This window comes from Marmota monax, unplaced genomic scaffold (genome assembly GCF_021218885.2).
Source record: "Marmota monax isolate L192 unplaced genomic scaffold, Marmota_monax_Labrador192_F-V1.1 WCK01_AAM20220418_F8-fsc00285, whole genome shotgun sequence".
NCBI lineage: Eukaryota > Metazoa > Chordata > Mammalia > Rodentia > Sciuridae > Marmota > Marmota monax.
Window position 1 is genome coordinate 1,431,062 of NW_026695045.1, and position 27,360 is coordinate 1,458,421.

General features: G+C 37.1%; 1 protein-coding gene and 1 pseudogene across 1 annotated transcript; one reads left to right on the plus strand and one right to left on the minus strand.

Moving 5' to 3' along the window:
* On the plus strand, nucleotides 1–27,170 carry Ccdc47 (coiled-coil domain containing 47). The gene is made up of 13 exons (XM_046427730.2): nucleotides 1–248; nucleotides 6,199–6,467; nucleotides 7,257–7,364; nucleotides 8,221–8,395; nucleotides 11,764–11,885; nucleotides 12,117–12,182; nucleotides 16,862–16,963; nucleotides 17,157–17,267; nucleotides 18,556–18,641; nucleotides 22,192–22,250; nucleotides 22,534–22,643; nucleotides 22,871–23,038; nucleotides 26,620–27,170. Exons 2-13 carry the CDS (start codon nucleotides 6,204–6,206, stop codon nucleotides 26,698–26,700), a joined length of 1,452 nt encoding a protein of 483 aa, XP_046283686.1. The 5' UTR covers nucleotides 1–248; nucleotides 6,199–6,203; the 3' UTR covers nucleotides 26,701–27,170.
* LOC124081524 (proliferating cell nuclear antigen-like) lies at nucleotides 3,842–4,835 on the minus strand (annotated as a pseudogene).
* Nucleotides 27,171–27,360: the final 190 nt, after the last annotated feature.

The following is a 27,360-nucleotide window of genomic DNA, read 5'->3' on the forward strand; positions in this document are numbered from 1 at the left end:
TAGGTCTGGTGCTGTAACTGAGTTCGCGTTACGCCCCTCACGCCCAGCGCAGGCGCGGATGAACCACACGCATTCTACGTAACGGACGGCAGAGATTACGTGAAAAGAGGGGCGGTGTGACTGAGCTACCTGCTTCTGCCTTGTCTTACTGGCGTAGCCGCCAGTAAACCTCGGCGACGATAAAGGTGGTAGCCAGGCTGAGAAGCAAGGCCGCAGGAGCGCCCGGCGGGCTTTAAGCTCGGGAACAGGTAGGTAGCGGGCCGTGATGCCTTAGTCGGTGGGGCTGGGTCAGGCCGAGCGGCGACTGAGTTGCGTGGCCTATAATTCGGTCCTGTTTTTCACCTAACCAGCCCTTCTGCCCTGCCAATGGTGACATGCATCCATCCCCGCGACTTCTTATATACCCTTTTTTTAAGAATATACACACACACACATACATGCATACGTATATATGTTATATTAAATATTAAATCTTTGTTCACTCTTCTGGCTCATTTTCTATTGGTCTTTTGGGGACTGGGGTAATTTTAGTGTGTTTTGGAATCTTCACAAAGCTCTGAGCAAATGCCAACCTAAAGGACAAAGTTAGAGGAAATTTACAACATGAGGCAGGAAAAATGGAGCATAAACATTGGGATGAATGGATTCTCCATGGTGGAGAGAGACTAAACAAGGGTGGTTTGATAGATGCAACTACTTTCTGTAGTCAGCCTTCTTTCTCTGAAGATTGTTAACATAAAACGGGGTTTTAACCAAACTTTTAAGGAGACAGAGGACTAATGTCAGAGGCCTCTTCTAAAATAACAGCAAAGAATGGTTGCTTTACTTACTCTTTCGTTTTTAAGTCCAGAGTCCGTCACTGAGAGACTACCCAGTGAGTTTATAGATAATAATCAAACCAGACTTGTTAGTGCTTGTGCCCTGCCTTGGTTCAGTGTTCCCTAGCTTCAGGAGTCCTAGAGACTGGGTGACCTGGCACGGAATTGTGCATTTGAGAAATGGGTTGACAGGTGCAGCAGAGACTTATGAGAGGAAAAGCCAATACACAAATGGCTTGTATAATATTAACCTAAATAACCTTGAAGGAGCACTGTCACATGCTGAGTTATCTTAAAAATGCTTCTGTGGGGCTGGGGATGTGGCTCAAGCGGTAGCGCGCTCGCCTGGCTTGCGTGCGGCCCGGGTTCGATCCTCAGCACCACATACAAAGATGTTGTGTCTGCCGAGAACTAAGAAATAAATATTAAAAAATTCTCTCTCTCTCTCCCACTCTCTCTTAAAAAAAAAATGCTTCTGTGTGTGTATTCTTAAAAGTTCCAAGTTAAAATTCAGTCTAAAATGACCATTTCGATTTGCAGTCTATTAGTCAAGTTGACAGCATCTGTTTGATCTGAAAAGGTGTGCCCTAAAATACTTTTTAACTCTTAAAAAGGTAATTAATAATGAAGGAACAAATACTTGTTGAGTGCCTTCTCTGTGGTAGATACTACAGGAGATATAAGCCCACCTCTTGGCTATTATGATTTGTTTCCACATTTTCTTTGGGTGATTTCTCTCTTGAACCCCTCACCAACTCAGCTCAGTACTTTCTGGTGATCTGTGCATTCCCATAGTGTGTCTCTTTCAAGCTCAAGTCTGTATCCTGAACTCTTATATTTCCATTTACTTTCTTTTTAAATAAGTACTAGATTGAATTTATTACCTTTTTCCTCATTATTTTTCTCCTTCATTGTTCTTTTTATCTCAATGAAGGATGGCTTTGTCCAGCTATTCACTTTTATTTAAACAAAACTTGGAATCATTGCAGATCTTTCTTCCTCATGTTCCCAGCATCTGGTTACTTTATGTTGCCAAATATAATTCTTAGTATCTGTCAAATCAATTTTTATTTTTCATTTCTGCCACTTCCAGTTAAATACTGTTTAATTATCTCAGCCAGTTCTGAGTTTCCTGTGTCAAGTACCCTTCTAAGATTCATGCTGCCTATAAACTATGAAGATTAGGTTGCAAATCTGTATAGTTTTCCTATTTAAAATCCTTTAGTTGTTTCTAGTTATCCAAAGTTCTTGGTGTGTCATATAAAGATCATATCTGGCCACTGCTGTCCTTTTCAGCAAGTTAAGTCTGCAAACCCAATGCTCAGAAAAGTGAAATGTGTTATTTCAGGCCTTTGTGTCATAGCTGTTCCTTGTCTTCTTTCCCTAATGCAGAAAATATACTTTTATTTACAAAGAATTATTTCTTTTAATTACAAGCATATATCATAGGAAAGTTAGAAAAAGAAAAAGAAAGATAATACCAATAAACATACCATACACACTAACTACTGTTCTATGTAGATATATGTACTTTTAAACCTTTTCCTTTATGTCCATGTGCTCCTAAAACAACATGGTTTCTAACTTCTTTGTAACAGATTTTAATGGGCAAAAGTAAGTTTGTTTGGATACATCCATAATTTAACCAAATAGTTTCAAAACTTGTACTGTCATAAGTAATACTGTAATACATATTCTTTAAGCTAAATACCTGAGCAAGTTTATGTCAGGAATTACATTTTACTTATCTTGGCATGATCATATGCTTAGTGGCATGGTAGTATACTTAGTGAAGGTATAGTTGATATAGTAGGATCATTTTATAGAAAACAGTGAAAAAAGCCAGAAGAATTTTTATATTGTTTTGCAGGAGTTGGTTGGCCTTTGATGACTTATGTAACCAAAGTTGTATTAGAAAGATGACAGTGGTTTCAAGGAAAGAGAAATAGGGAGTAGGAAAGAATTCAGTTTAGGATAATGCTGTGGTTTCTTAGCAGGTGGTGATAATTTGGATCATGGTGGCTTACAGAATCAAAGAATACATGGGGGTTTGATGACTGATTAAATTTCAAATGCAGAAGAAATGAGAAATTAAATATCTCATTTTTAAAAACAAGACTGGAAAAAATGATATTGATATTATAAAAACAGGAAAATTCAGATACCTGCTGAGTTTAAGATGACCATAGAGCAGGGGTCAGCAAACAAAGCCTTAGAGGTGGCCTTTGAACTAAGAATGTCTTACATTTTTAAAGAGTTATTTTTAAAGGGTACCCAACAGTGTCTGCTCCACAAGCCTAAAATAGTTACCAAGTATAGTATGGGGTAGCGGGGGGATTGTAGAGCATGAAAATGGACATGCCTTTTAGATAGCAGATGATGTAAGTCTCCTGTTTAGATAAGAGGGCAGGACTTTTAAAATAAACCTAGATGGTTGGGGTTTTGGTTTTTTTTTTTGTTGTTGGTGGTGGTGGTTGTTTTTTGTTTTGTTTTTGTTTTTGTACTTGTACAGATTGAACCCGGGGCACTCAACCACTGAGTTACATCCTCAGCCTTATTTATTTTTTATTTTGAGACAGGGTCTTGTTTAGTTGCTTAGGGCCTCACTTAATTGCTTAGGTTGGCCTTGAACTTGGGATTCTTCTGCCTCAGCTTCCTGAGCTGCTGGGATACAGGTGTCTGCCACAACTTTTGGCCCCTAAATGTTTTTTGTTTGTTTGTTTGTTTGTTTTATTTTTATATATTTTTTTGACATTTGAAATTCAGATAACTTTATTTAAATTGAAAAACAATTCTTAAAACTGCATTTAAAGTCAAGACCCTTTTGTTATAAAAATCACCAGAAGTATTTCTAAGTAAGGCAGAAAGAAGTATTTTTAGGTTAACAAAACCAGATTTGATTTTGGATTTTATTCTTAAGCTGTAGAGGAAGGAAAGGGAAAATTAGGTTATTTACAGAAAACATTATCTACATATGTACTCAGTTACAAATTTGGTGACAGAAAAGACTTTCAGTCTTTTAGAAGCAGTTCTCAAAGAGCTTAGTTTTGTTTCCTCAGATTTTAAGAATGCCTAAGATCCTTCTTCATCCTCGATCTTGGGAGCCAAATAATACTTTAAATGTCCCATGTCAGCAATTTTATACTCTACAACAAGGGGTACATCTGCAGACATACTGAGTGTTACTGTAGGAGAGAGTGGAGTGGCTTTTGTAAAGAAGTTCAGGTACCTCAGTGCAAAAGTTAGCTGAACTGGCTCATTCATCTCTATGATAACAGCTTCCTTTTCTTTATCAACATTATTTGTTTGAGACAACTTAATGTTTCCATTTCCAAGTTCTCCACTTGCAGAAAATTTCACTCCATCTTTTGCATAGGATATTACAACAGCATCTCCAGTATGACTGAGGTCTCGGCATATATGTGCAAATTCACCAGAAGGCATCTTTACTACACAACTGTACTCTTGTTCTGGAATTCCAAAATTGTTCAACATTAACTTCATTTCATGGGGCTAGGGATGTGGCTCAAGCGGTAGCGCACTTGCCTGGCATGCGTGCGGCCCGGGTTCGATCCTCAGCACCACATACAAACAAAGATGTGTGTCCGCCGAAAAACTAAAAAATAAATATTAAAAAAAAAAAAAAAAAAAAAAACTTCATTTCATAGTCTGAAACTTTCTCTTGATTCGGTGCTTCAAATACTAGCGCCAATGTATCCGCATTATCTTCAGCCCTTAATGTAATAATGTCTTCATTGCCAGCACATTTTAGTATTTTGGACATGCTGGTGAGGTTCACCCATGGCCAGGTTGCGATCACAGAGGTATGTGTCGAAGTCCTCGGAGCACAGGGTGAGCTGCACCAAGGAGATGGGACGAGTCCATACTCTGAAGGTTTACACCACCAGAGCTGATGTCCCAGCAGGCCTGGTTGATGAGGTCCTTGAGGGCTTCCAGCACCTTCTTCAGGATGGACCCCTGGACCAGGTGCTCCTCGAACATGGTGGTGAAGTCTAAGACGAAGCTACGGCTGGGTGGAAAGCAGTAAGGCCTATTCGGAGTTTAGGCTTCCCAAGGCCCAGAGAGAGTGGGCGAACACAGCAGAGACTGAGACCAGAGAAGACGACCTGTTTGTTTGTTTTAAATATATTTTTTTAAGTTATAGATGGACTCACTACCTTTATTTTATCTATTTACCTTTATGTGGTCTGAGAATCGAACCCAGGGCCTCACACATACTAGACAAGCACTCTACCACTGAGCTACATCCCAAGCCCCCTTAGCTACTTCCATTGCAGCATAAATGCCTTAACTGTTAGATAAAATGATTGCATTGTTTTTCATATTTTCATATAAGATTTTTTGTTTGTCACAGATATTTTTTCATTATTTTTGTTAGTTCACAAACTTGTTCAAATGTTAGAATACTTACTATTCTTTTCTGAAAGCTATAAAATGCTGGTAATGTTGCATTCTACCATATACACTAGAAACAGTTTGTTAGTAAATTACTACTCTAAGTAATATAAAGCCACAGCTGCCAGCTTACATTTGAGAAGTAACTTGAGAATGGCTCAGCACATATTCTGAAGTCAAAACTCTGGAATCAAATCCACATGTCTGTGTCATGTGGTAGTTGTATTATTTAACATCTCTGCCTCATTTTCCTTATCTGTGAAATTGGGATTTGGGTAATTATGCTTTCCTTAGAGGATTGTTATGAGGATTAAAACATTTGCTTTTTGTGGATTAAATCAGTTGCTTTTCATAAAGCTTTTAGGACAGTACCTAGCACTTAATGTTTTAAGTGAATACTCTTATAACATGTGCAGGCACATATAAAAAATTGATCTAAGGGCAAATGGCGTTTTTGTGTGTTTGTGCAGTGCTGGGAATCAAGCCCAAGGCCTTTGACATGTACTGAGCGATATCCCCATCCTTGCATAGCTTGTTTACAGATTATTTTTGTTATCACTAATAGGTAAATAGTTGTATCTTATTCTTTCATGATATGTCCTTTTCATTGTCTTTAGAAAGCTTTGTATAAGCCCTCAAGTGTATGTTGAAAAAAAGAAAAAAATTTCCTTTATGGAACACTCAGTTTAAATGGAAAAAAATTTTCAGAGACCCCCACCCTAAAGAAATTACATGATTTGTCCAAGATTTTACAGATGACTAGTAACAAGGTCTAAACTAGATCTAAGCCTCTTGACCTGACTTTTTTTTTTTTTGTATAATGTTTTTGAAATCTGAGAGTATGGAGTAAGAGAAAAGCAGGAGAGGTTTTTTATTTTTATTTTCACTATTTATAAAATCTGTTATTTGTAGAATAGAGTTCATTTTAAGGCTCTTTGTTTTGTTTTTTAATCTTATTTTTAAGGTGCAATGAAAGCTTTCTGTGCTTTCTTTGTTGTTGTTTTGGTGTTCGGGAGTGTCTCTGAAGCCAAGTTTGATGATTTTGAGGATGAGGAGGACATAGTAGAGTATGATGATAATGACTTTGCTGAATTTGAAGATGTCCTAGAAGATTCTGTTACCGAATCTCCTCAACGGGTAATAACTACTGAAGACGACGAAGATGAGACAACTGTGGAATTGGAAGGGCAAGATGAAAACCAAGAAGGAGATTTTGAAGATGCAGATACCCAGGTGGGGTTTTCTTTCATTGATTTTTTTTTTTTCCCCCAATTTGGAGGATGGGAAATTTTATAACTAGCACTTCTCAAATATTAGAAATAAGACATAGATCTAGGGAGACCTTTACTCTCTGGAATCTTCATTTTTCTTCAGTAGATAAGAGTTTTCCCTACTGAAAAACAATTTGTGATGTTTCCATCTTTTACATTAAAAAATATGGTAAATTGTGTTTTCCTCCTCTATGGCAATCCTGGCTAGGGAAGGGGCTAGAGAATAGATATTGTGTATGGGTGAGGATTGTCATCATTTAGGTTTAGAACTTTGGGTTCTAAAGTATGGGGAGTCATCATTTTTGTGTTTTTGGGTTTTTGTCTCAGCTTTATTGAAGTTTAGTGACAAATGAAGATTACGTATATTTAAATTGTACAACATGGTGTTTTGATATGTGTATACATTGTGAAGTGATCATCACAAACTAGTTAACATATTGTTACCTCACATAGTTTTCTTTATTTGTATGTGTAATGAAAATACTTACCATCTATTCTCATAGCAAATTTTAAGTATATATAATATTCTACTAATTATTACCATGCTATATTGTACATTAAGTCTCCAGAACTTATTTATTTTAGGACTGAAAGTTTGAACACTTTGATATTTTGCTAAAAACATCTAATATCTCTGTTCTGGGCTTTCTGTTAACAAGTTCTCTTTTCCTTTACAAACGTTGCCTGCAAAATGAGACACTATTGCTGGTGACATTTGTAGAGAAAAACAGATTGTGCCTCATTTTTGTAGGAGGGAGATACGGAGAATGAACCTTATGATGACGAAGAATTTGAAGGTTATGAAGACAAACCAGATACTACTTCTAGCAAAAATAAAGACCCAATAACAATTGTTGACGTAGGTATACAGGGTTCTGAATTCTAAATTAACCAACAAAACATCTTGATGTCATTAATCCCAGAAATATAATTAGTGACATATGGCTGGTGTTGATGTTATAGTGGAAATTGAGAAATAGCTTAACATCAGTTATTCTGATAAACATCTATACCTAGAAATCTGTGGTAGTGCACCAGTTAAGCATGCAAAGACCCTGGGCTCGATCCGCAGCAGCACCACCAATCCAAAAAAAAAAAAAAGGATCATATCTGGAAAAAGAACGGCTATTTTATTCTAGTTCTCCTGGTTTTATTATCAAGAAATAAATAATGTATAACTAATTAGAATAAAAATAAATAAATAAATAGGCATGGTGGTGCATGCCTGTAATCCCAGTAGCTCTGGAGGCTGAGACTGGAGTATCACAATTTCAAAGCCAGCTTCAGTGTCTTTGCAGGGCCCTAGGTAACTCAGTGAGATCCTGTCTCTAAGTAAAATATAAGAAGGGTTCGGGATGTGGCTCAGTGGTTAAGTGTTCCTGGGTTCAAACCCCAGCACACACTAAAAAAGAAATAAATAAACAGGTATACCATACACTGGATATATTTTGGGGTGGGACTCAGAACCAAGTTAATACAAAGAATTTGCCAGCTTTTCATCTCATCTGATTCTCTTTAACATTTCCTTAAAGAATCTTTTACAAAACTAAGTTAAAAAACCAAAATAGGCTTATTTCTCGATGTATAATCATATTCAGTGACAGTTATATAAGAGATTTATTTCTACTTATGGGTTTTCTCATTTTTCATACCATTATTAGACTCTTATCATTCAGCCTTATCTAATATTAAATGGAATAATTTTGATTCTTTAGGTACCTGCACACCTCCAGAACAGTTGGGAGAGTTATTATCTAGAAATTTTGATGGTGACTGGTCTGCTCGCCTATATCATGAACTACATTATTGGAAAGAATAAAAACAGTCGCCTAGCACAGGCCTGGTTTAACACTCATAGAGAGCTTTTGGAGAGCAACTTTACCTTAGTGGGTAAGTTAGGCCAATATATGTCCAGCTCCCTGCTTGAAAATAGTCTGGTAAGAAGTGTTTATTCCCTTCAGCATAAGCATCTAACTGCTTTCAGTAAATGCTAAAGAGGATGCATTTTCTTGTCACACATTTTTTTTTAATTGGTCCATTATAATTATATGTAATTCTCAGATTCTTTGTTACATATTTGTACATGAACATAATAGAGTAATGTAATTTGTTCAGTTTTGTTCCCTAGTAACTTACCTTCGTGCATTTTTTTCTAAGTATAAGCGTCCAGTTGCTTTCATGTACTGCTTGAAGAGGATACATATTTTTTTTTAGTTTAATGTACTGAGTATATTGCATTTATGTAATAATTTCTTTATCTTTTATCAAACAATAGTATAATTGCACTAGGCATGATGGTGCACCCCTGTAATCCCAGTGGCTCAAGAGGCTAAGGCAGGGGGATCATGAGTTCAAACCCAGCCTCAGCAATGGGAAGCCTTAAGCAACTCAGTGAGACCCTGCCTCCAAATAAAATACAAAATATGGCTGGGAATGTGGCTCAGGGGTTGAGTGCCTCTGAGTTCAATCCCTGGTATCCTCCCCACACCCCAAAAAAGTTGATAAACTTCTGGTTGAAACTATGAAATTTTGACATTATAAGTAACTCGATAAATGCTTTCAATTCACCTTTAGAAATTGGAAGTCCTGGGCTGGGGATGTGGCCCAAGCGGTAGCACGCTCGCCTGGCATGCGTGCAGCCCGGGTTCGATCCTCAGCACCACATACCAACAAAGATGTTGTGTCTGCCAATAACTAAAAATAAATAAATAAATAAATAAATATGTTTTAAAAAAAAAAAAAAAAAAGAAATTGGAAGTCCTGCTGGGCACAGTGACACATTTCTGTAATCCCAGCCACTTTTGAGGCTCTGGCAGGGGATCACAAGTTTGAGGCCAGACTGGGTGACTTAATGAAACCTAGGGTCTTTTTTAAAAAGGTCTAAGAATGTAGCTCAGTGGTAGAGCACTTGCCTAGTATGCTCAAGGACCTAGACTCAATCTCCAGTACTGTACTACCAAAAAAAAAAGGAAGAAAGAGGAGGAAGAAAAGAAAAGAAGTTGGAAGCCCCTTAAATTTCTCTCCAGTTCTAAGGTACTGAATCTTCTGATGAGATATACACTGAAGTACTTGGAGGAATATCTGTAACTGTGCAGTATAAGAAGTGGGGTGGACTCCCCTCACATGAACCTCTACTTGTCATTTTAACACTTTTTTTGTTGTTGTGGGGGGTGGTTGCTATACTGGGAATTAATTCCTGGGCTTCACACATGTTAGGAAAGTACTTCTGAGTGACACTCCCAACATTTTTTTATTGTGAGACAGGATCTCACTGAGTTGTCCAGGCTGGCCTCAAACTTGCAATCCTCTTTCCTCAGCCTCCCAAGTAGTAGGATAACAGGTATGCTCCACCGTACCCCGGTATCACTTTATTCCACTTTAATAGTAAAAAGGGGGGCTGGGGTTGTAGCTCAGTGGTAGAGTGCTTGCCTAGCACGTGTGAGGCACTGGGTTCCAGCCTTAGCACCACATAAAAGTAAATAAATAGAATATATTGTGTCCATCTACAGCTAAAAAATATTTTTAAAAATAGTAAATAGGGATCCATCAACTCTATTCTTTAGCAGACTATTTATATATTGTGCTAGGTACTTTGCATACATTGTTTCTTATTTGCTCTTTGTAACAACACCATCAATTGGGTATAATTTTTGTTTTCCTTAGAAGTTAACTGGAGAGCAGAAATATTAAAACATGGCTGAACTATTAAATTGCCAAAGTCCATGCTCTCTATGATACTTTCACCTCTATGCAGTGGTTTTTCAGAGTACTTTTTGACCAGGACATTGAAAAATATAAGCAGTTTTTTGACTCATTGCCCTCCCTCTTGCTCCATTTTCATGTGGTTACCAGAGTCTGTTGTTTTTCATGGAGACAAACATTTTAAAAGTGAAAAGCAGCCCCTGTTTCTTCCAGTCTGGATGGCCACATAGCATACAAGTCCCACTGAATGATGAGGAGCCTTCCCACAGCTTTCATGCCTACTACATGCTGGTATCTGAGGGCAAATGCCATCTGCTCTGTTCTCCATGCATAAATTCACAGAGAAACATGAAAGGATGACAACAGAAAATAGTATTGGAACAGTGGGTAGGAATCAACTTTGTGCAGGAAACTTTGGGAAATTATTTTATTATTATTATTATTATTGTTATTATTATAGCTTTATAATTATACATAGTATTTGGGTTCATACTAACAAACTCATACATGCATTGAATTCGATTTCAGGTTATGATCATTCCTCCTCCCCTTCACCCCTTTTTTTCTTCCTTTATTAGACTTCTTTCGCTCCTCTATTTATTTGTATTTGATTGGTTCTTTGGTTCTTTTTACTTATGCATAAAGGTAAAATTCCCTGTGGTATATTTATATTTGCATATATAACATGATTTTTTTAAGAATTCATTCTGCATTACTTCCCCTTAACCATCCCTCTGCTCTGCCTCTCAGTGGGAGATATTTTTACTATAGTCTGTCTAAAGTTGGTACAAAAAAAGGAAAAGTTTGGTGCTTTGGAAAGTGTGAAAGCTAGTGAATTTTTTTTTCCTCTGTCAGGAGAGATAACTGAGGTTAATGAAACTCTTAAAGAATATCTAGGATTTGTCAACAGTTCTTTTAAAAAGGATGGTTGGTTCATCAAGATGACTCAGTAACCCTCAAGAACTAGATTAACTAATGAGTAAAGAAGTATAAGAAATACATCAAATCTGGGCTGGGGATGTGGCTCAAGTGGTAGTGCACTCGCCTGGCGTGCGTGCGGCCCGGGTTCGACCCTCAGCACCACATACAAACAAAGATGTTGTGTCCGCCGAAAACTAAAACATAAATGTTAAAAATTTCTCTCTCTCTCTCTCTCTCTAAAAAAGAAAAGAAAGAAAGAAAGAAATACATCAAATCTATTAAAGTGTGAAAATGGAACATTAAACAAACTAGAAAAAAATAAGTAGTAGTGGGCTGGGGATGTGGCTCAAGCGGTAGTGTGCTCACCTGGCATGGGTTCGATCCTCAACACCACATAAAAATAAAAAATAAAGATATTGTGTCCACCTTAAACTAAAAAATAAATATTTAAAAAAATAAGTAGTAGTAAAAGGAACAGTGCCAATCTATATAAATCTCTCTCCAAAAGAGATTCTATAAGAGAACAAATTATTGTTACCTTAAAGCTATGATCATGTTGGAGTCAGGATAGAGGAAGGGTGTGATAATTAGGCCCCAAATTTTCAGTGAATCACATTAAGTGGTTTTACCCCTAGGAGATGATGGAACTAACAAAGAAGCTACAAGCACGGGAAAGTTGAACCAGGAGAATGAGCATATCTATAACTTGTGGTGTTCTGGTAGAGTGTGCTGTGAGGGAATGCTTATCCAGCTGAGGGTAAGTAACTTTTGGTCCAATGTATATCATCCCTTTTTTCTAAATGTGGTTCCTAATGTTCTAAATTCAATGTCTCATCTCTTCATGTTTGGTTTAAAATAAGGTTCAACTATTCTGCTAACTGACAAGCATGTTATAGAGGATATTTGATAAAGCAAGTGATTTTCTCTCAAAGTCCCTTTCTTTATAATAAGTAGAAGTTAAAACTATATTAACTCCTTATTTTTTTAGTTCCTTAAGAGACAAGACTTACTGAATGTCCTGGCACGAATGATGAGGCCAATGAGTGATCAAGTGGTATGTATTATACATGCTGGTTACAGATTGAATTTGTTACTTCTTTGACCTTATTCCATTTCTACCTGATTGTTATTGGAATTTCTGGCAATTTATATCCCTTTCCAAAAAAAAAATGATCCTTTTCTATTTAAGCAGATCTTCTTTCACTCAGTGTACAACTATCTGGAGGCCTTAATGTGCTTTTTGGAGGGAAGGAGAAATACTCTACCACCACAGAGATCAGCTAAATTAGCCTTGATAGAGGGAAGAAGAATTGTCACAAATAGTTTGCCTTCATATCTACTTCTGCTTCTTATGTATGTCTTTGTTTTTGGCAAAAAGCTGGGTTTCTTCTCAAATTTTTTTGCTTCAGATAATTAATTTTGGTTGAAGGAGCTCAAACCATGATTTAAGAACTTTATTATTGGGCATACCTTCTTTCCTTTATTAAATTAACTTGTTAATCTGCCAATGTATCCTTTATTAGAAATGCCATATTCCTCCTTCCTTAATTCTTTCAGTAAATAATTGTGTTGGTTCCCACTGGTACAAGAAACAAAAATATACAGAATAGCTGGGCATGGTGGCACCCACCTGTAATCCTAGCATCTCTGGAGGCTGAGACAGGAGGGTTGCAAGTTCAAAGCCAGCCTAGGCAAGGATCTCAAAACGAAAAATAAAAAGGACTGGGGATGTGGCTCCATAGTAGAGCATCCTGGATTCTATCCTTAGTACTGAAAAACAACAATAAAAAAAAAACAAGAAAAGGACAATTTCTTCTTTTATATGAATTAATAAAATAAGAGATATATAAGTGTATGTCAAAGTACAAAGTAGTGTTAAGTAAGTGTTGTATTAGTTTTATAAATTTAGTACTTTCAAATGTTATTGGATTATTATATTATTATTATATATTATATATTATGATTATATTATTATTTTAGGTGGACATATTATTTTGCTTTTATGTGGTGCTGAGGTTGGAACCCAGTGCCTCATGCATGCTAGGCGAGCACTCTACCACTGAACCACAACCCCAGCCCTACACCCAAACTACTTCTACTCTGAACTTTTCTATTCCTGTCATTGAAACACTATTTCTTTCCCAATCACTTGGGTGCACACTCAAAAAGAAAAAAAAAAAAATTGGAATGATCAGTTGTCTATAGGTAGGATGGGCTCCCTGAGAAGGTGCTAAGTCTCTGGCATGGCAAGTTTTCACATAGAGATTAGATAACCATATATCCAGGATCTTGTAAAACATATTCTCCAAAGTGTAGGGAATGGGCTAAATGATGGTGTCCTTTCTAAATTACTTTAATAAGTAATTTATAATTACTTCCTGCTCCCCGTTCATCTCTCTTTTCTTTCTTGGTTTTTTTTTTTTTTTTGGAGGTGGGGGCAATACTGGGGATTGAACCCAGAGGTCTCTGAGCTACACCCCAGTCCTTCTGTTTATATTTTGAGCCAAGGTCTTGCTAAGTTGTCTAGGCTGGCCTCAATTTTGTGATCCTTCTTGTCTCAGCCTCCTGCATAGCTAGGGTTACTGACATGTCACTGCATCTGGCTCATCTCTCTCTTTTTTCTCCCTCTTTTTTGGTACTGGAGATTGAACCCAGGGGTGCTTAACCACTGAGCCACAATCCCCAGCCCTTTTTATATTTTATTTAGAGACAGGGTCTTGCTGAGTTACTTACATCCCCACTAAGTTGCTGAGGCTGGCTTTCAATTGCAGTCCTCCTGCCTCAGCCTCCCAAGCTGCTGGGATTACAGGAATGCACCACCATGCCTCTCCTTGAAACTCATTATTTTAAAGATTTCAATTTTAGTTGTAAATCTACATCTTTTAATTTTTTTTAATGTCGCCATTGGTGACTTAATCCACTAAAGTTTAGAGCCTCATCAGTTAATGTTCCTGTCATCTCTTTTCCCACCAAACATTAGTTAAAAATGAAGAAGCTGGACACAGTAGCCCATGCATGTAATCCCAGCAACTTGGGAGGCTGAGGTAGGAGGATCTCAAGTTCAGAGCCAGCCTCAGCAATTTAGTGAGGCACTAAGCAACTCAGCAAGACTCTGTCTCTAAAATATAAAAAAGGGCTGAGGGTATGGCTCAGTGATTAAATGCCCTTATATAAATAAGATGACAAGTAGGGCCATGTTTTGTCATATCAATCTCCACTACTCAAAAAAATAAAAAAAGAAGAAGAAAATTTGCTGTAACCTCCCCAGCCATCTTTCATAGAAATTATTCTTTAGTGTTTGAATCATGTCATTTCTTTCCTGGAGTGTATTTACTCTTCTCTTTTTCCTCTGGGCCAGTCATCCTTTTTTCTCTCCTTTCCTCCCTCCTTTTCCCCTACCTCTCAAAGAGAAATTACCTTAATAAACTCATGATTCTTTTTTTTTTTTTTTTTTTAGTATTTTTTAGTTGTGGATGAACACAATAACTTTATTTTGCTTATTTATTTTTTAAATATTTATTTTATTTCTTAGTTTTAGGTGGACACCATATCTTTATTTTACAAGTATGTGGTTCTGAGGATCGAACCCAGTGTCCCATACATGCTAGTCAAGCACTCTACCACTGAGCCACAATCCCAGCCCCGCTTATTTATTTTTTATGTGGTGCTGAGGATCAAACCCAGTGCCTCACATGTACAAGGCAAGTGTTCTACCATTGAGCCATAACCCCCATGATTGAGCCCATTGAGCCCACACCCATGATTCTTTACATTTAGTTTTTTTTTTTCTTATAGGATTCTGTTTAAAGTGTTAACTTTGTATAATTTTCTGTCAATGTTGAAAGAGCAGAAAATTTTTCTTTTACGGCTGCTATTTTGCCAGATCTTACCCAATAGTAACATTTCTTTTTTCCATATTATTGGAAAAACTGATAATTATTTGACTCAAACATTTAAAAATATAAATAAGATGTCAAGTAGGGCCATGTTTTGTCATATCAGACTCTTTAGGCTTTTAATTTTGGCCCAATGCAAAATATTAATAGTTGTTTACTTGCTTTGGGGGTATTTTCCAACACCAACAGTTCTTTGATTCTCTGGACACCAATTGAGTGCTAACAATTCTATTCAATTCTGATACTATCTGCCTGGAGTTAGCTTAGATCCCACAGGCTGAAGGGTCCAATCCCACAAGACTATTCCTGTTTCAGAGGGAATTGCAGATCCCAGGCCATCCATATTGCCATGTACAGTTCTGACTGATCAAAATATAAACTGGACATTTCTACAACCTCTGGCCAGGTTCATTAATTTGTTAGATTATCTCACAGAACTCAGGAAAACATTTTACTTACATTTACTGGCTTATTTTTAAGGATATAACTCGGGAATAGCCAAATAAAAGAGAAATAAAGGGTGGTACATAGGAGAGGGGTATGCATGGAGCATGACCTTTCTGAGCATTTTACTCTTCCAACAGGTTGATGAGTTCACTAACTTGGAAGCCCTCTGTATCTTATTCAGGATTTTTTTGTTGTTGTTTGTGGTACTAGAGATTGAACCCAGGACCTTGAGCATGTTGGGCAAGTGCTGTTCACTGAGCTAAATCCCCATTCCTGTTCTGGAGTCTTTGTAGAACTCAATTTCCATTTTTCCTTTCTTTCCCAGATATCTTGAATAGGGCTGAAAGATCACACCCGCTAAGCCCTTGATTATTATGATGACTAGCCCTATTTCTGATGCCATCTAGGAGCCAACCAAAGTCATTGCATTTCTTTTCTCAATAACAAAAGATACTCCAATCATTCATGTGATTCTAAAGGTTTTAGGAGCTTGGTGCCTGAAACCTGGGACAAAAACCAAATGTATTTCTTATTATAGCACATTTCCAATTAGGATCTTTTTGCATGGGTGGGTACCAGGGATTGAACTCAGGGGCACTCACCACTGAGCCACAACCCCAGCCCTATTTGTATTTTATTTAGAGATAGGGTCTCACTTGAGTTGATTAGCACCTCACTTTTTGCTGAGGCTAACTTTGAACTCACGATCCTCCTGCTTCAGCCTCCCGAGCCTTTGGGATTTTAGGTGTGTGCCACCGCACCCAGCTTCAATTAGGATCTTGTTAATGCTGAATTTTGGACTTGAGTATTCCTATATGAATCTGTTAGTATTCTATTGCTGCAGAACAAATTAACACAAATTTGGCAGCTTAAAATAACACCCATTTGTTATCTCACAGTTTGTGAAAATAAGTAGTCCAAGCATGGGTTCTCTGCTCAGGTCTTTGCAGGCTGAAATTAAGGTATCAGCAAGATTAAAGTTTCCTTCTTGGGCATCACTTTCTCAAGATCATTCAGGTTGTTGGCATAGTTCAGTTTCTTGTAGTTGTAGATCTCTATTTTCTTTCTACTTACCAACTGGCTCCTAGAGGCCACCCTCAGTTCTTTATCACTCATCTTTATTTAAGCCCTTTCACTCCTTGATTCTTTTCTTCTCATAGAGTCTCATCCTTTTTAAGGATTTGCATGCTTAGTGGGTATACCCAAGATAATGTCCCTTTTGGTTAATTCAGAATCAATCAATTAAGGACCTTTTGCCTTATAACAACATAATTATGGGAGTGATGACACATCATACTTGCAAATCTCACTCAAGGGAGTTCTTAGGGACCATTTAGAAATCTATCTACCGTAGAACCCAATAGTAAGCTTTGTTGTTTTGTTTTAAAAGCAAATAAAAGTAACTATGAATGATGAAGACATGGATACCTATGTGTTTGCTGTTGGCACACGGAAAGCTTTAGTTCGACTGCAGAAAGAGATGCAGGATCTGGTACGTCAAGTTTTTCCAACTGAAATATGTATAGAAACTGCTTCTTTATTAAATAGATTTTCATTGCACAGACAATTACCTTACTCAAATGTTGTTAAGTTTTGAAATATGTTAATACAGATGCTTTTTTGAGGGGGAAATCTTTGTGCATAATCAAATGTCCTATCTTATTTTCAAAATTTTCTTCCTCCAGAGTGAGTTTTGTAGTGATAAACCTAAGTCTGGAGCGAAGTATGGACTGCCAGACTCTTTGGCCATCCTGTCGGAGATGGGAGAAGTCACAGAGGGAATGATGGATACAAAGGTAAATGTAAAAAAGACTTATATTTGCCAGACCTGGCATTGAGAAGGCTTTTCCTAAAAGTCACCCTGTATGAATCCTTAATGTTAATGCATTAATTATGTATTCTTTTCTCACATCAATTCTGAAATACCATATTTAAGCAATAATTCAACTTGTCAGAAGTACTGTTTGATTAGTCAAGAAGTTCTCTGAATGAATAGCAAATTGTTTCTGGGATTGCTAATGACTTTCAGGTTTTTTGAAGAAGGAACACAACTTCAATTCTTTTCACCATGCCATTTGGTCTATAATTTTGATCTTCAATTAGCAGAATAGGAGAAGAGGGTGTTCAGAGAACCATTTCTTTCTTTTGGTTGTGTTATGGTAACAGTATATCTTACTTACATTAAATTATGGAATAACTCAGGGATAGTTCCAAATGTAAATTCAAGGTGACATGTTTATAAAGAATCCCTTGAGCCAGGCACGGTGGCACATACCTGTTATTCTAGTGGCTCAGGAGGCTGATGCAGGAGGATTTTGAGTTCAAAACCAGCTTCAGCAACTAAGTGAGGCCCTAAGCAACTCATCAAGACCCTGTTTCTAAATAAAATATTTTTAAAAAGGTTGGGGATGTAGCTCCTGGTTAAGTGCCCCTGGGTTCAATCCTTGGTATTAAAAAAAAAAAAGGAATCCTTGAATCTGGGTGTAGTAACAGGCCTGTAATCCCAGCAGGTAGGAAGCCTGAGGCGAGGATTGCAAATTCAAGGCCAGCCTCAACAATTTAGGGAGGCCCTAAGCAACTTAATGAAACCTTGTCTCAAAATTAAAAGGACTGAGAATGAAGCTCAAAGAATCCCCTGAATTATTTTAGATTTTCATAACTTTCGTTCTTGTTTACAATTTTGCTTTGTGACATATTTTCAGCTACTGTATAAGAACAATATTAATTTCACTTTAGAGAGCTTCCTTATTTAAATTTAATTTTAGGGCTGGGGATGTGGCTCAAGCGGTAGTGCGCTCGCCTGGCATGCGTGCGGCCCGGGTTCGATCCTCAGCACCACATACAAACAAAGATGTTGTGTCCGCCGAAAACTAAAAAATAAATATTAAAATTCTCTCTCTCTCTCTCTCTCTCTCTCTCTCTCTCTCTCTCCAAAAAATAAAATAAAATAAAAAAATAAATTTAATTTTAAAACATTTTGGTCTGAGCAACATTGCAGGGGATTGAAGGGTGAAATATTTATGAAAAAAGGGAAATGCATCAAAATCAACTTTAAAAAAAATAATTTTATTTTCTGTTTTTCAGATGGTTCACTTTCTTACACACTATGCTGACAAGATTGAATCCATTCATTTTTCAGACCAGTTCTCTGGTCCAAAAATTATGCAAGAGTACGTATAAGATAAAACGTTGGTATTAATATTTCTTGCTAGTTCTGTGTTGAAACACCACAAAATGCTTCTCTGAGTTTTCTTACCAAATGAGTGAGAGAAGTTGGTGATGGCATCCAAGTTTTCCTTTGCTTTGGTTGTATGCATCACAAGAGGTCATTGAAAAGCCAGGCAAGATAGTGCACACTTTTAATCCCAACAACTGGGGAGGCTGAGGCAGTTGAGAATTGCAAGCTTGAGGCCAGCCTTAGCAATTTAGCTAGACCCTATCTCAAATAAAAATATATATATATATAGCTCGGTGATAGAACACTTGCCTAGCATGTGTTAGGCCCTGAGTTCAAATAATCACCATTTTAGACGTGTTTGTGCGTGTGTGTTGCTAGGGATTGAACCGAGGTTGAACCCAGGGCTTTGTGCATGCAAGGCAAGCACTCTACCAACTGAGCTATATCCCCAGCCCAAATAATCACCATTTTAAAGAGGACTAGGGATGTAGCTCAGTGGCAAAGCACCCCTAAATTCAATCCCTGGTACCAAAAAAGAGAGAGAGGTGTCATTGAAAACCCATGGGAGGGCTGGGGTCATGGCTCAGTGGTAAAGTGTGAGGCACTGGGTTCAATTCTTAGCACCACATATAAATAAATGAACAAAATAAATGTCCTTCAGCAACTAAACAAAAAATTAAAGAAAGAAAGAAAGAAAAGCCCATGGGAGAGGAGGATGTAGCTCAGGTGGCACAGCACTTGCTTAGCATATACAGGCCTTGGTTTTAATCCTCAGCAGGACCAAAAGCATCAAGAAAGAAAATCTATGGGAGACAAACAAATGAGCCTAGCCTAGCCTACTTTGCATATGTCTGTGCCTATTTGCATCACACACTCAGTAAGGTTGATGAGAATCTTACAGAAATGATTGATACTAAGAAAATGGAAATTCTTGTTTTTGTACCAGGATTGAACTTGGGCACTCAACCGCTGAGCCACATCCCCAGCCCTATTTGTATTTTATTTAGAAACAGGGTCTCATTGAGTTGCTTAGCGTCTCACCATTGCTGAGGCTGGCTTTGAACTAGTGATCCTCCTGCCTCAGCCTCCCAAGCCACTGGAATTACAGATGTGTGCCCTGGTGCCCAGCTTTTGTTTTTGTTTTTGGTGCTGGGAATTGAATTCAGGACCTTGCACATGAGTGCTTTACCACCATGCTGCATCCTGACCCTTTTTCTTTTATTCATTCATCATTCATTGTTTTGGTATTGGGGATTAAACTCAGGGGCATTTTACTACTGAGCTATATCCCCTGTCTTTTTTTTTTTTTTTAATACCTCTATTTTATTTGTTCAAACCCAGTGCCCCACACATGTTAGGCAAGCTCTCAAGCTCTACCACTGAGCCACAACCCCGGCCCCCCCAGGTTTGTTTGTTTATTTATTTATTTTAAATATTTATTTAGTTAGTTAGTTAGTTTTCTGCAGACACAACATCTTTGTTTGTATGTGGTGCTGAGGATCGAACCCGGGCCGCACGCATGCCAGGCAAGCGTGCTACCGCTTGAGCCACATCCCCAGCCCGGTTTTTTTATTTTTTATAAAAAGGCTTTTTATTTTTATTTTTTATTTTTGGGATAGTCTCTTGTTAAGTTGCCAGGGTTGGCTATAAACTTAGGAATCTCTCAAACCTCCCATTCGCTGAGATTGTAGACATGTAGCACCATGCCTGGTTTTTAATTTTTGTAACAGGGTCTTGCTAAATTGCCCAGGCTGGCCCCAACTCGCAATCCTCTTTCCTCATCTTCCCAAGTAGCACCACCACACCCAGCATTTTTTTCCCCAAATTTTATGATATTAATCTGTCTATGATGTTTGACTTTTGTTTGATTACAAATCTATGTAATTGTGTATTTTGTCATTTATAGCCTTTTCTGGCTTCCTTCTTTAAACAGGTGATTATTATATCTTCTCCGAGCATATTATCAGTTATTCCCAATCAGGTTTTTAGCTTTATAGTAATATTGTCCAGGTGTACATATTCAGGGCTTGGATTCATTCTTAAATTTACAGTCTGTCTCAGGAGGGCATCCTTAAGTTTCCTTGTCATGTAGAACTGGTTCCAATCTAAATTTTCAGTTGCACACTACTCTGATGGGCTATGGAGTTGAGTACAATTACAAGGCTATCATCCCAGTGACTGGGGAGGCTGAGGCAGGAGGATCACAAGTTTGAGGCCAGCCTCAGTAATTTAGGAAGACCCTCTCCCAAAAGATCAAAAGGACTGAGGTTGTAGCTCAGTGATAAAATACCACTAAGTTCAATCATCAGTACCAAGTAAATAAATAAAGGTATCTGGGGGCCCTGGGTTTACTCCCCAGCATCTAAACAATAACAACAAAAAACTCATTCTGGATTTTAGTTGTAAGTGGGATTATTCAGATCATATCCCTCTAGATGGTATTGTATCATCCTTGCCTTGCAACACCAGGGACAAAATATCACATTAGAATATTTATCAAGCATTTTGAATTGTAGAAAGGGGGGATGATTGGCAGTCAAAGACTATGAATGAATCTTCAAGGACAGAACTAAATTATATAGTCTTCCCTCCAAATCCACAGGGGATTGATTCCAGGACTCCCCTCAGATACCAAAATTGAAGGATGCTCAAGTTCCTTACATAAAAATGCTGTACTCTTTGAATATAACCTATGCATATCCTCCCATGTACTTTAAACTGTAGATTGCTTAATAATACCTATTACAGTGTAAATGCTATGTAAATAGCTGTTGCTTTGGGAATGATGACAAAGTTTGCACAATACATGTTTATTACAGATGAGATTCTTTTCCCAAATATTTTATAGAACCCGTAGATATGGAGGGCCAATTATATGTTATAGTAGATTATCTCTAAATTTCTTCAGAGGCTAACTCAAGTAAGATGCTTTATTGTGGGAAGATAGCATAGAAGTTGGAAATAAAATATAATTCATCAAAATAAATAAGACAGGCAGGGTGGCACAAACCTGTAATACCAGGTACTTGGGAGGCTGAGGCCAAAGGATCACAAATTCCAGGCCACCTTTGACAATTTAGCAAGACCCTGTCTCCAAATTATTTTAATTTTTTTTTTTTTTTTTAAAGACTGGGGATTTAGCAGAGTGGTAAAGTGTCTTTGGGTTTAATCCTCAATACTGAAAAAAAAAAAAACCCACAAAACTACGAGTGTCATATAAAATATGGACCTCATACTTAAATGTAGATTCATTTCTGACTTCCCAGATGAGATGGAATATATCCTGCCTGCAGGGGACATCACCACTGGAAGTATTCAAATTGAAAGATAAAGGTCACTTGGGAATGCATTCATCAGATAGCCAAGTAGACCAGATGATCTTAAGTCTCCTTCAGGCCCAGAGATTATATTTGACTTGGGGATGCCAAGGCACTTACTGTGCTGATTATTTGCAGGTATCTGTCTAAATGAATCAGATGACTTGTGAACATGGAAAATGTCTTTCTTATGTTGTGTCTTAAAAGACTTTTCTTTTATGACAGGGAAGGTCAGCCTTTAAAGCTGCCTGACACTAAGAGGACACTATTGTTTACATTTAATGGTAAGTGTTCTGGGTCCTGTCTTGGTTTTCTATGAGATAACCTTAAGGAGATATAGTTCTTTTGCAACTGATAGATGTAAAATTACATTAAAACTAATAACCTTATGCCTGATTTGATTGATTTCTGAGTTTCTTCAAGAAGATCACATTTTATATATTTTAATTTTCTGCTAGAAAACTTGGAGAAAGGAGTCTATTAACATTAAATTTTTTTTTTTTTTTTTTGGTGACTCAGGTATTAATGCTGCCATTAACTCAATAGAAAATTGACTTTGTTTTCCAGTGCCTGGATCAGGTAACACTTACCCAAAGGATATGGAGGCTTTGCTACCCTTGATGAACATGGTGATTTATTCTATTGATAAAGCCAAAAAGTTTCGACTCAACAGAGAAGTAAGACAGAAAGCCTTTATTACAAACTGATACCTTTAATTATTGTTTGTTTGTTTGTTTGTTTTCTGGGTAGGACTCTAGAGGGAGCAGCTATCAATGATTGAATTTTTGCTAGATGATTTGAAAGTGCCAGATGGAAATAGTTTAATGCAAGAATTCTGAGTGAAATTTTACTTTTGCGGCATAGAGATGGATTTCTTATGAAAGACTTTGTCTTTTTGGGAAAGGGCAAACAAAAAGCAGATAAGAACCGTGCACGAGTAGAAGAGAACTTCTTGAAACTAACACACGTACAGAGACAGGAAGCTGCACAGTCCCGGCGTGAAGAAAAGAAAAGAGCAGAGAAGGAGCGCATCATGAACGAAGAAGATCCTGAGAAACAACGCAGACTGGAGGTAAGACAGACTTACCTTATCACTGGGGCAATACTAAGATTTTTATTATAAGGATTCCTGTTTGTACCACACTGGCTGTTCATGTAATCCTATATTGGAATGTATACAAGCTAAAAGTTTTGTTTTTTTCATGGTTGTTTTTAAATTTTTTTTAGATGTTGATGGACCTTTATTTTATTCATTTATTTATATGCGGTACTGATACTCGAACTCAGTGCTTCACACATTTTGGGCAAGCACTCTACCACTGAGTCACAACCCCAGCCCCAGAAATTAGGATTATTAATAGCACTAAATGAAGTTGCTATATAAAGTTTAAGATTTAATCATAGAATCAGAGAATTCTAATACTTTTGTGTGTATTTTTCAAGTTATTATCTCAAATGTAAGCTTCTTAGGCTCTAGTGTGTTATTTAAATATAAGCATATTCTGATAATTTTATGAAATAAGATGCCCTAATCCAGCACTAAAACTTATACATCTGGTTAAAAAAGAAGAGAACAAAGTCCTGGAAATTGTGAATTTAAATGAGAATAATCTTGAAGATTGAAGAAAATCTTTCAGAGCAAAAGGCACATGTTGCCCAAAAAAATGTGAGCTTCTGTGTGCACTGCAGTTGCCAGTGAGGTGTTAACTTGGCAAGGATAACTGAAGTGCCCAGGATATAACTCTGCCTGCATCTCTCTCATTGTGTTTCTTTTTCTTTTTTTTTTTTTTTTCTTTTCTTTTTGGTACTGGGGATCAAACCCAGGGGCACTTAATCACTGAACCACATTTTCAGCCTTTTAGAATTTTGAGACAGGGTCCCACTAAATTGCTTAGTTTGCTAAGTGCTGAGGCTGGCTTTGAACTTGCAATCCTCCTGCCTTGGCCTCCCAAACCACTGGGATTACAGGCATAAGCCACTGTGCCTGGATTTCATCATGCTTCATTTGGTTTGGTTTGGGTTAGCTGATGGGCATTTCCCCCTAAAAATTTAGCTATGTTTATGCAGTCTTCTTTATAAATGAAATGACTCTTCAATGTATACACATAAAAATATATATATAGGAATCATTAAGAGGTAATGCCTTTCATTTTTATATGAAAAAGGAAGTTCTGTTCTTTCTAAGATTCGAATCTAAAGTGGGTTAAAGGAAAAAGGAGACCCAGAACTTGAGTTAGATTGTAAGCTTCTTGTGAATGTAAACCATTTGGGTTTTTTTTTTTTAGAACCACTGCTTTATTTTATTTTTCTTTAAATATTTTTATTGTTGATGAATTTTTAAATTTTACTTATTTATTGGTATGTGGTGCTTCTGAACCCAGTGTCTCACACATGCTAGGCAAGTGTTCTACCACTGAGCCACAACCCCAGCCCTAGAACCACTGCTTTATAATGTCTGGTCTGGAAACCTTATGAGAAGATCTAATGAACTAAATGGAATAGAAGCTACATTTGAGATAAAAAGTTATAATCGATTTCTTTTTCTTTTTTGGGTGGAAGGAGGTACCAGAGATTGAACTCAGGGGCACTCAACCACTGAGCCACATCCTCAACTCTATTTTGTATTTTATTTAAAGACAGGGTCTCACTGAGTTGCTTAGTGCTTTGCTTTTGCTGAGGCTGGCTTTGAACTCTGGATTCTCCTATCTCAACCTCCCCAGCTGCTAGGATTACAGGTGTGCACCACCCTGCCCAGTTCATAATCAATTTCTGACTGACTTACTTATTCATATGTTTAGCAATACTGGGGATTTAACCCAGGGGTGCTTTTCCATTAAGCTACGACACCCTTTATAATGTTTTATTTTGAGATAGGGTCTCATTGAGTTGCTGAGGCTAGCCTTGAACTTGGCAAGGATAACCTTGAACATGCTTTTCTCCTGCCTCAGCCTCCTAAGTAACTGGATTAAAAGCATGTGCTGGTGCTGGGGCTCAGTGGTAGAGCACTTGCCTAGCATGTGTGAGGCATTGGGTTTGAGTCTTAGCACCACATGTAAATAAATAAAATAAAGGTCCATTGACAACTAAAAAAAAATTTTTAAAAAAAGAAGCATGTGCCCACTGGCCAGTCACAGTGGAGCATGCCTGTAATCCCAGCAGCTAGGGAAGCTGAGGCAGGAAGATCGTGAGTTCAAAGCCAGCCTCAGCAACTTAGCAAGGCCCTAAGCAACTCAGTGAGATCCTGTTTCTAAATAAAATATAAAAAAGGGGTAGGGATGTGGCTTGTGTGCTCAATCCTCAGTACCAAAAAAAAGAATGTGCCACTGTGGCCAATTTCTGACTTGAATGGCTCATTCATAGAAATGAGCTAGACCTCCCTGCCACTGCCAGGATGCTTTTTGTTTGTTTTGTTTTCTTATATATTTAATGAGAAAAATATACATAGAAGTTAAAATTACCACATAAAAATAATATAATAATCCCTCAAACACCCCCTATCCCTAAAGGTAATCACTATAAACACTATTAAAGATAACACTGTTTATATAGTTTTCCCTTTGTTTATATATCCATTCATATGCTAAGTGTATATATTATCTTTTCTTAAGTAAATCAGCTTATAAATACAAGTCTTTCAAGAAGGTAATATCTTCCCACATATGAGCTTTTTTACTTCTTAAGGAAAAGAGTCCTGGGAGATATCTGTATATATGTACATACACATGAATATATATTTCTTCTAAGATTGTTTCAGAAAATAAAAAATATATAAATATGTAGGTATGCACGTATACACCTGTTTATGAAAAATACTTTTAATGGATATTGCTTATAAGAAGTTGTATCTTACACTTTTAACATTGTATGAAATCTCTTCACTAACATCTTTTATGAAAAAACATCAGTTGTTTGAAGTTGTAAACTGATAGGAAATGGTTTCTTGCTTTACAATTTTTTAATTATTGAAGGTGAGCATTTTTCACATGGTCTTGGCATAAGATGTCACTTAAATATATTAACATAAATATGTTTTTAAATCATGATACTATATTCTAGTATCTTGGGAGATGCAGATGTACATGTGGGTATAATACGTAATATGAAAAGTAGGGATGGATAATGCTGGGGAAAGATTGGATGGTGGTGGAGAGAGAGATTGAAAGTGTGGGAAGAGGATGTTGGGAGAATATCTGACTACTTTATATAAATGTCCCAGAATAATATAGCTTTTGACATATATGCTGTAGCTGTTTGCTACTAGGCCCCCACAGTAGGCAGAGCAGGGGAGGGGGAGTTCTTTCCTCCTTTGTGAACCCAAACTCAGAATGTGTTTCCATTAAAGTGGCATTAATATTGATATTTCAGTTTTTCAACTATTTAGATGATAGGACACCTATGAATTAATAAACATTCTCACTTACTGCAGTATTGGTGGGTAGTTCTCTATTATTTGTGGGGGAACCTAACACAGTCATTAGTTCCCAGACCAGGAATTTACAAATCACTCTTTGAAACAATTTGTTATACTATCAAGAGTTAACTCTCTTCTAGAATGTTATTTGTGCTACAGGCCTAAGGTTTTGCTTTTGTTTTTTTTTTTTAATGTGCTTAGAACTAAGTTTGGGTTCTTTCTTTCTCTCCTTCCTGTCTTAGGAAGCTGCATTGAGGCGTGAACAGAAGAAATTGGAGAAGAAGCAAATGAAAATGAAACAAATCAAAGTGAAAGCCATGTAAAATCATCCCAGAGATCCGAGTCCTAATTCCACCTATAAGCTCTGAGTTCATAGGAAACATGAAAAAACACCAGTCGTTTTCTCACTTTAAAGTTCAGATACTCTCTGTGCTGAGAAATCCTTATTTCATCATCTATTCTGCTCTTGGTTTGGAGTTTTACAGAGGTTGTAGATACATTGAAAGGGCTCTATTTCAGTAATTTTCTTCCAGATAATCAAATTATTTTGATTATTTTATAAAAGAAATGATATATAAAATGTAGTTTTCAAATATTTTTTAAATTATAACATGAATCATCAATCCTTTTAATGTTTTAAAGTTTGAAGAAATATCATGAAATTTACAGGTAAATAATTAGGTTGTTGCTTTTTGTTTAAACTAAGCAGATAGAGTAGCTATGGAACCTGACTCTAAACCAAGATTCCACAAATAACTACTGGAATTGCACAATAAACATTGCTTGATGTTTTCTTCTGTGTGTACATTGAACTTGTGAAAAAGTAAAATTTAGAACATTATATGTGGTGACGAAATTTCAGGAAACTCAGTACATATGCAGTATGTTTTGTAGGTGGGAGGTGCTGATAGCAGTATTATAGGAAATCTGTAGGTGTTAGGATACTGATATGTACATGGAAAATTCTAGAGGTAGGTAGTACA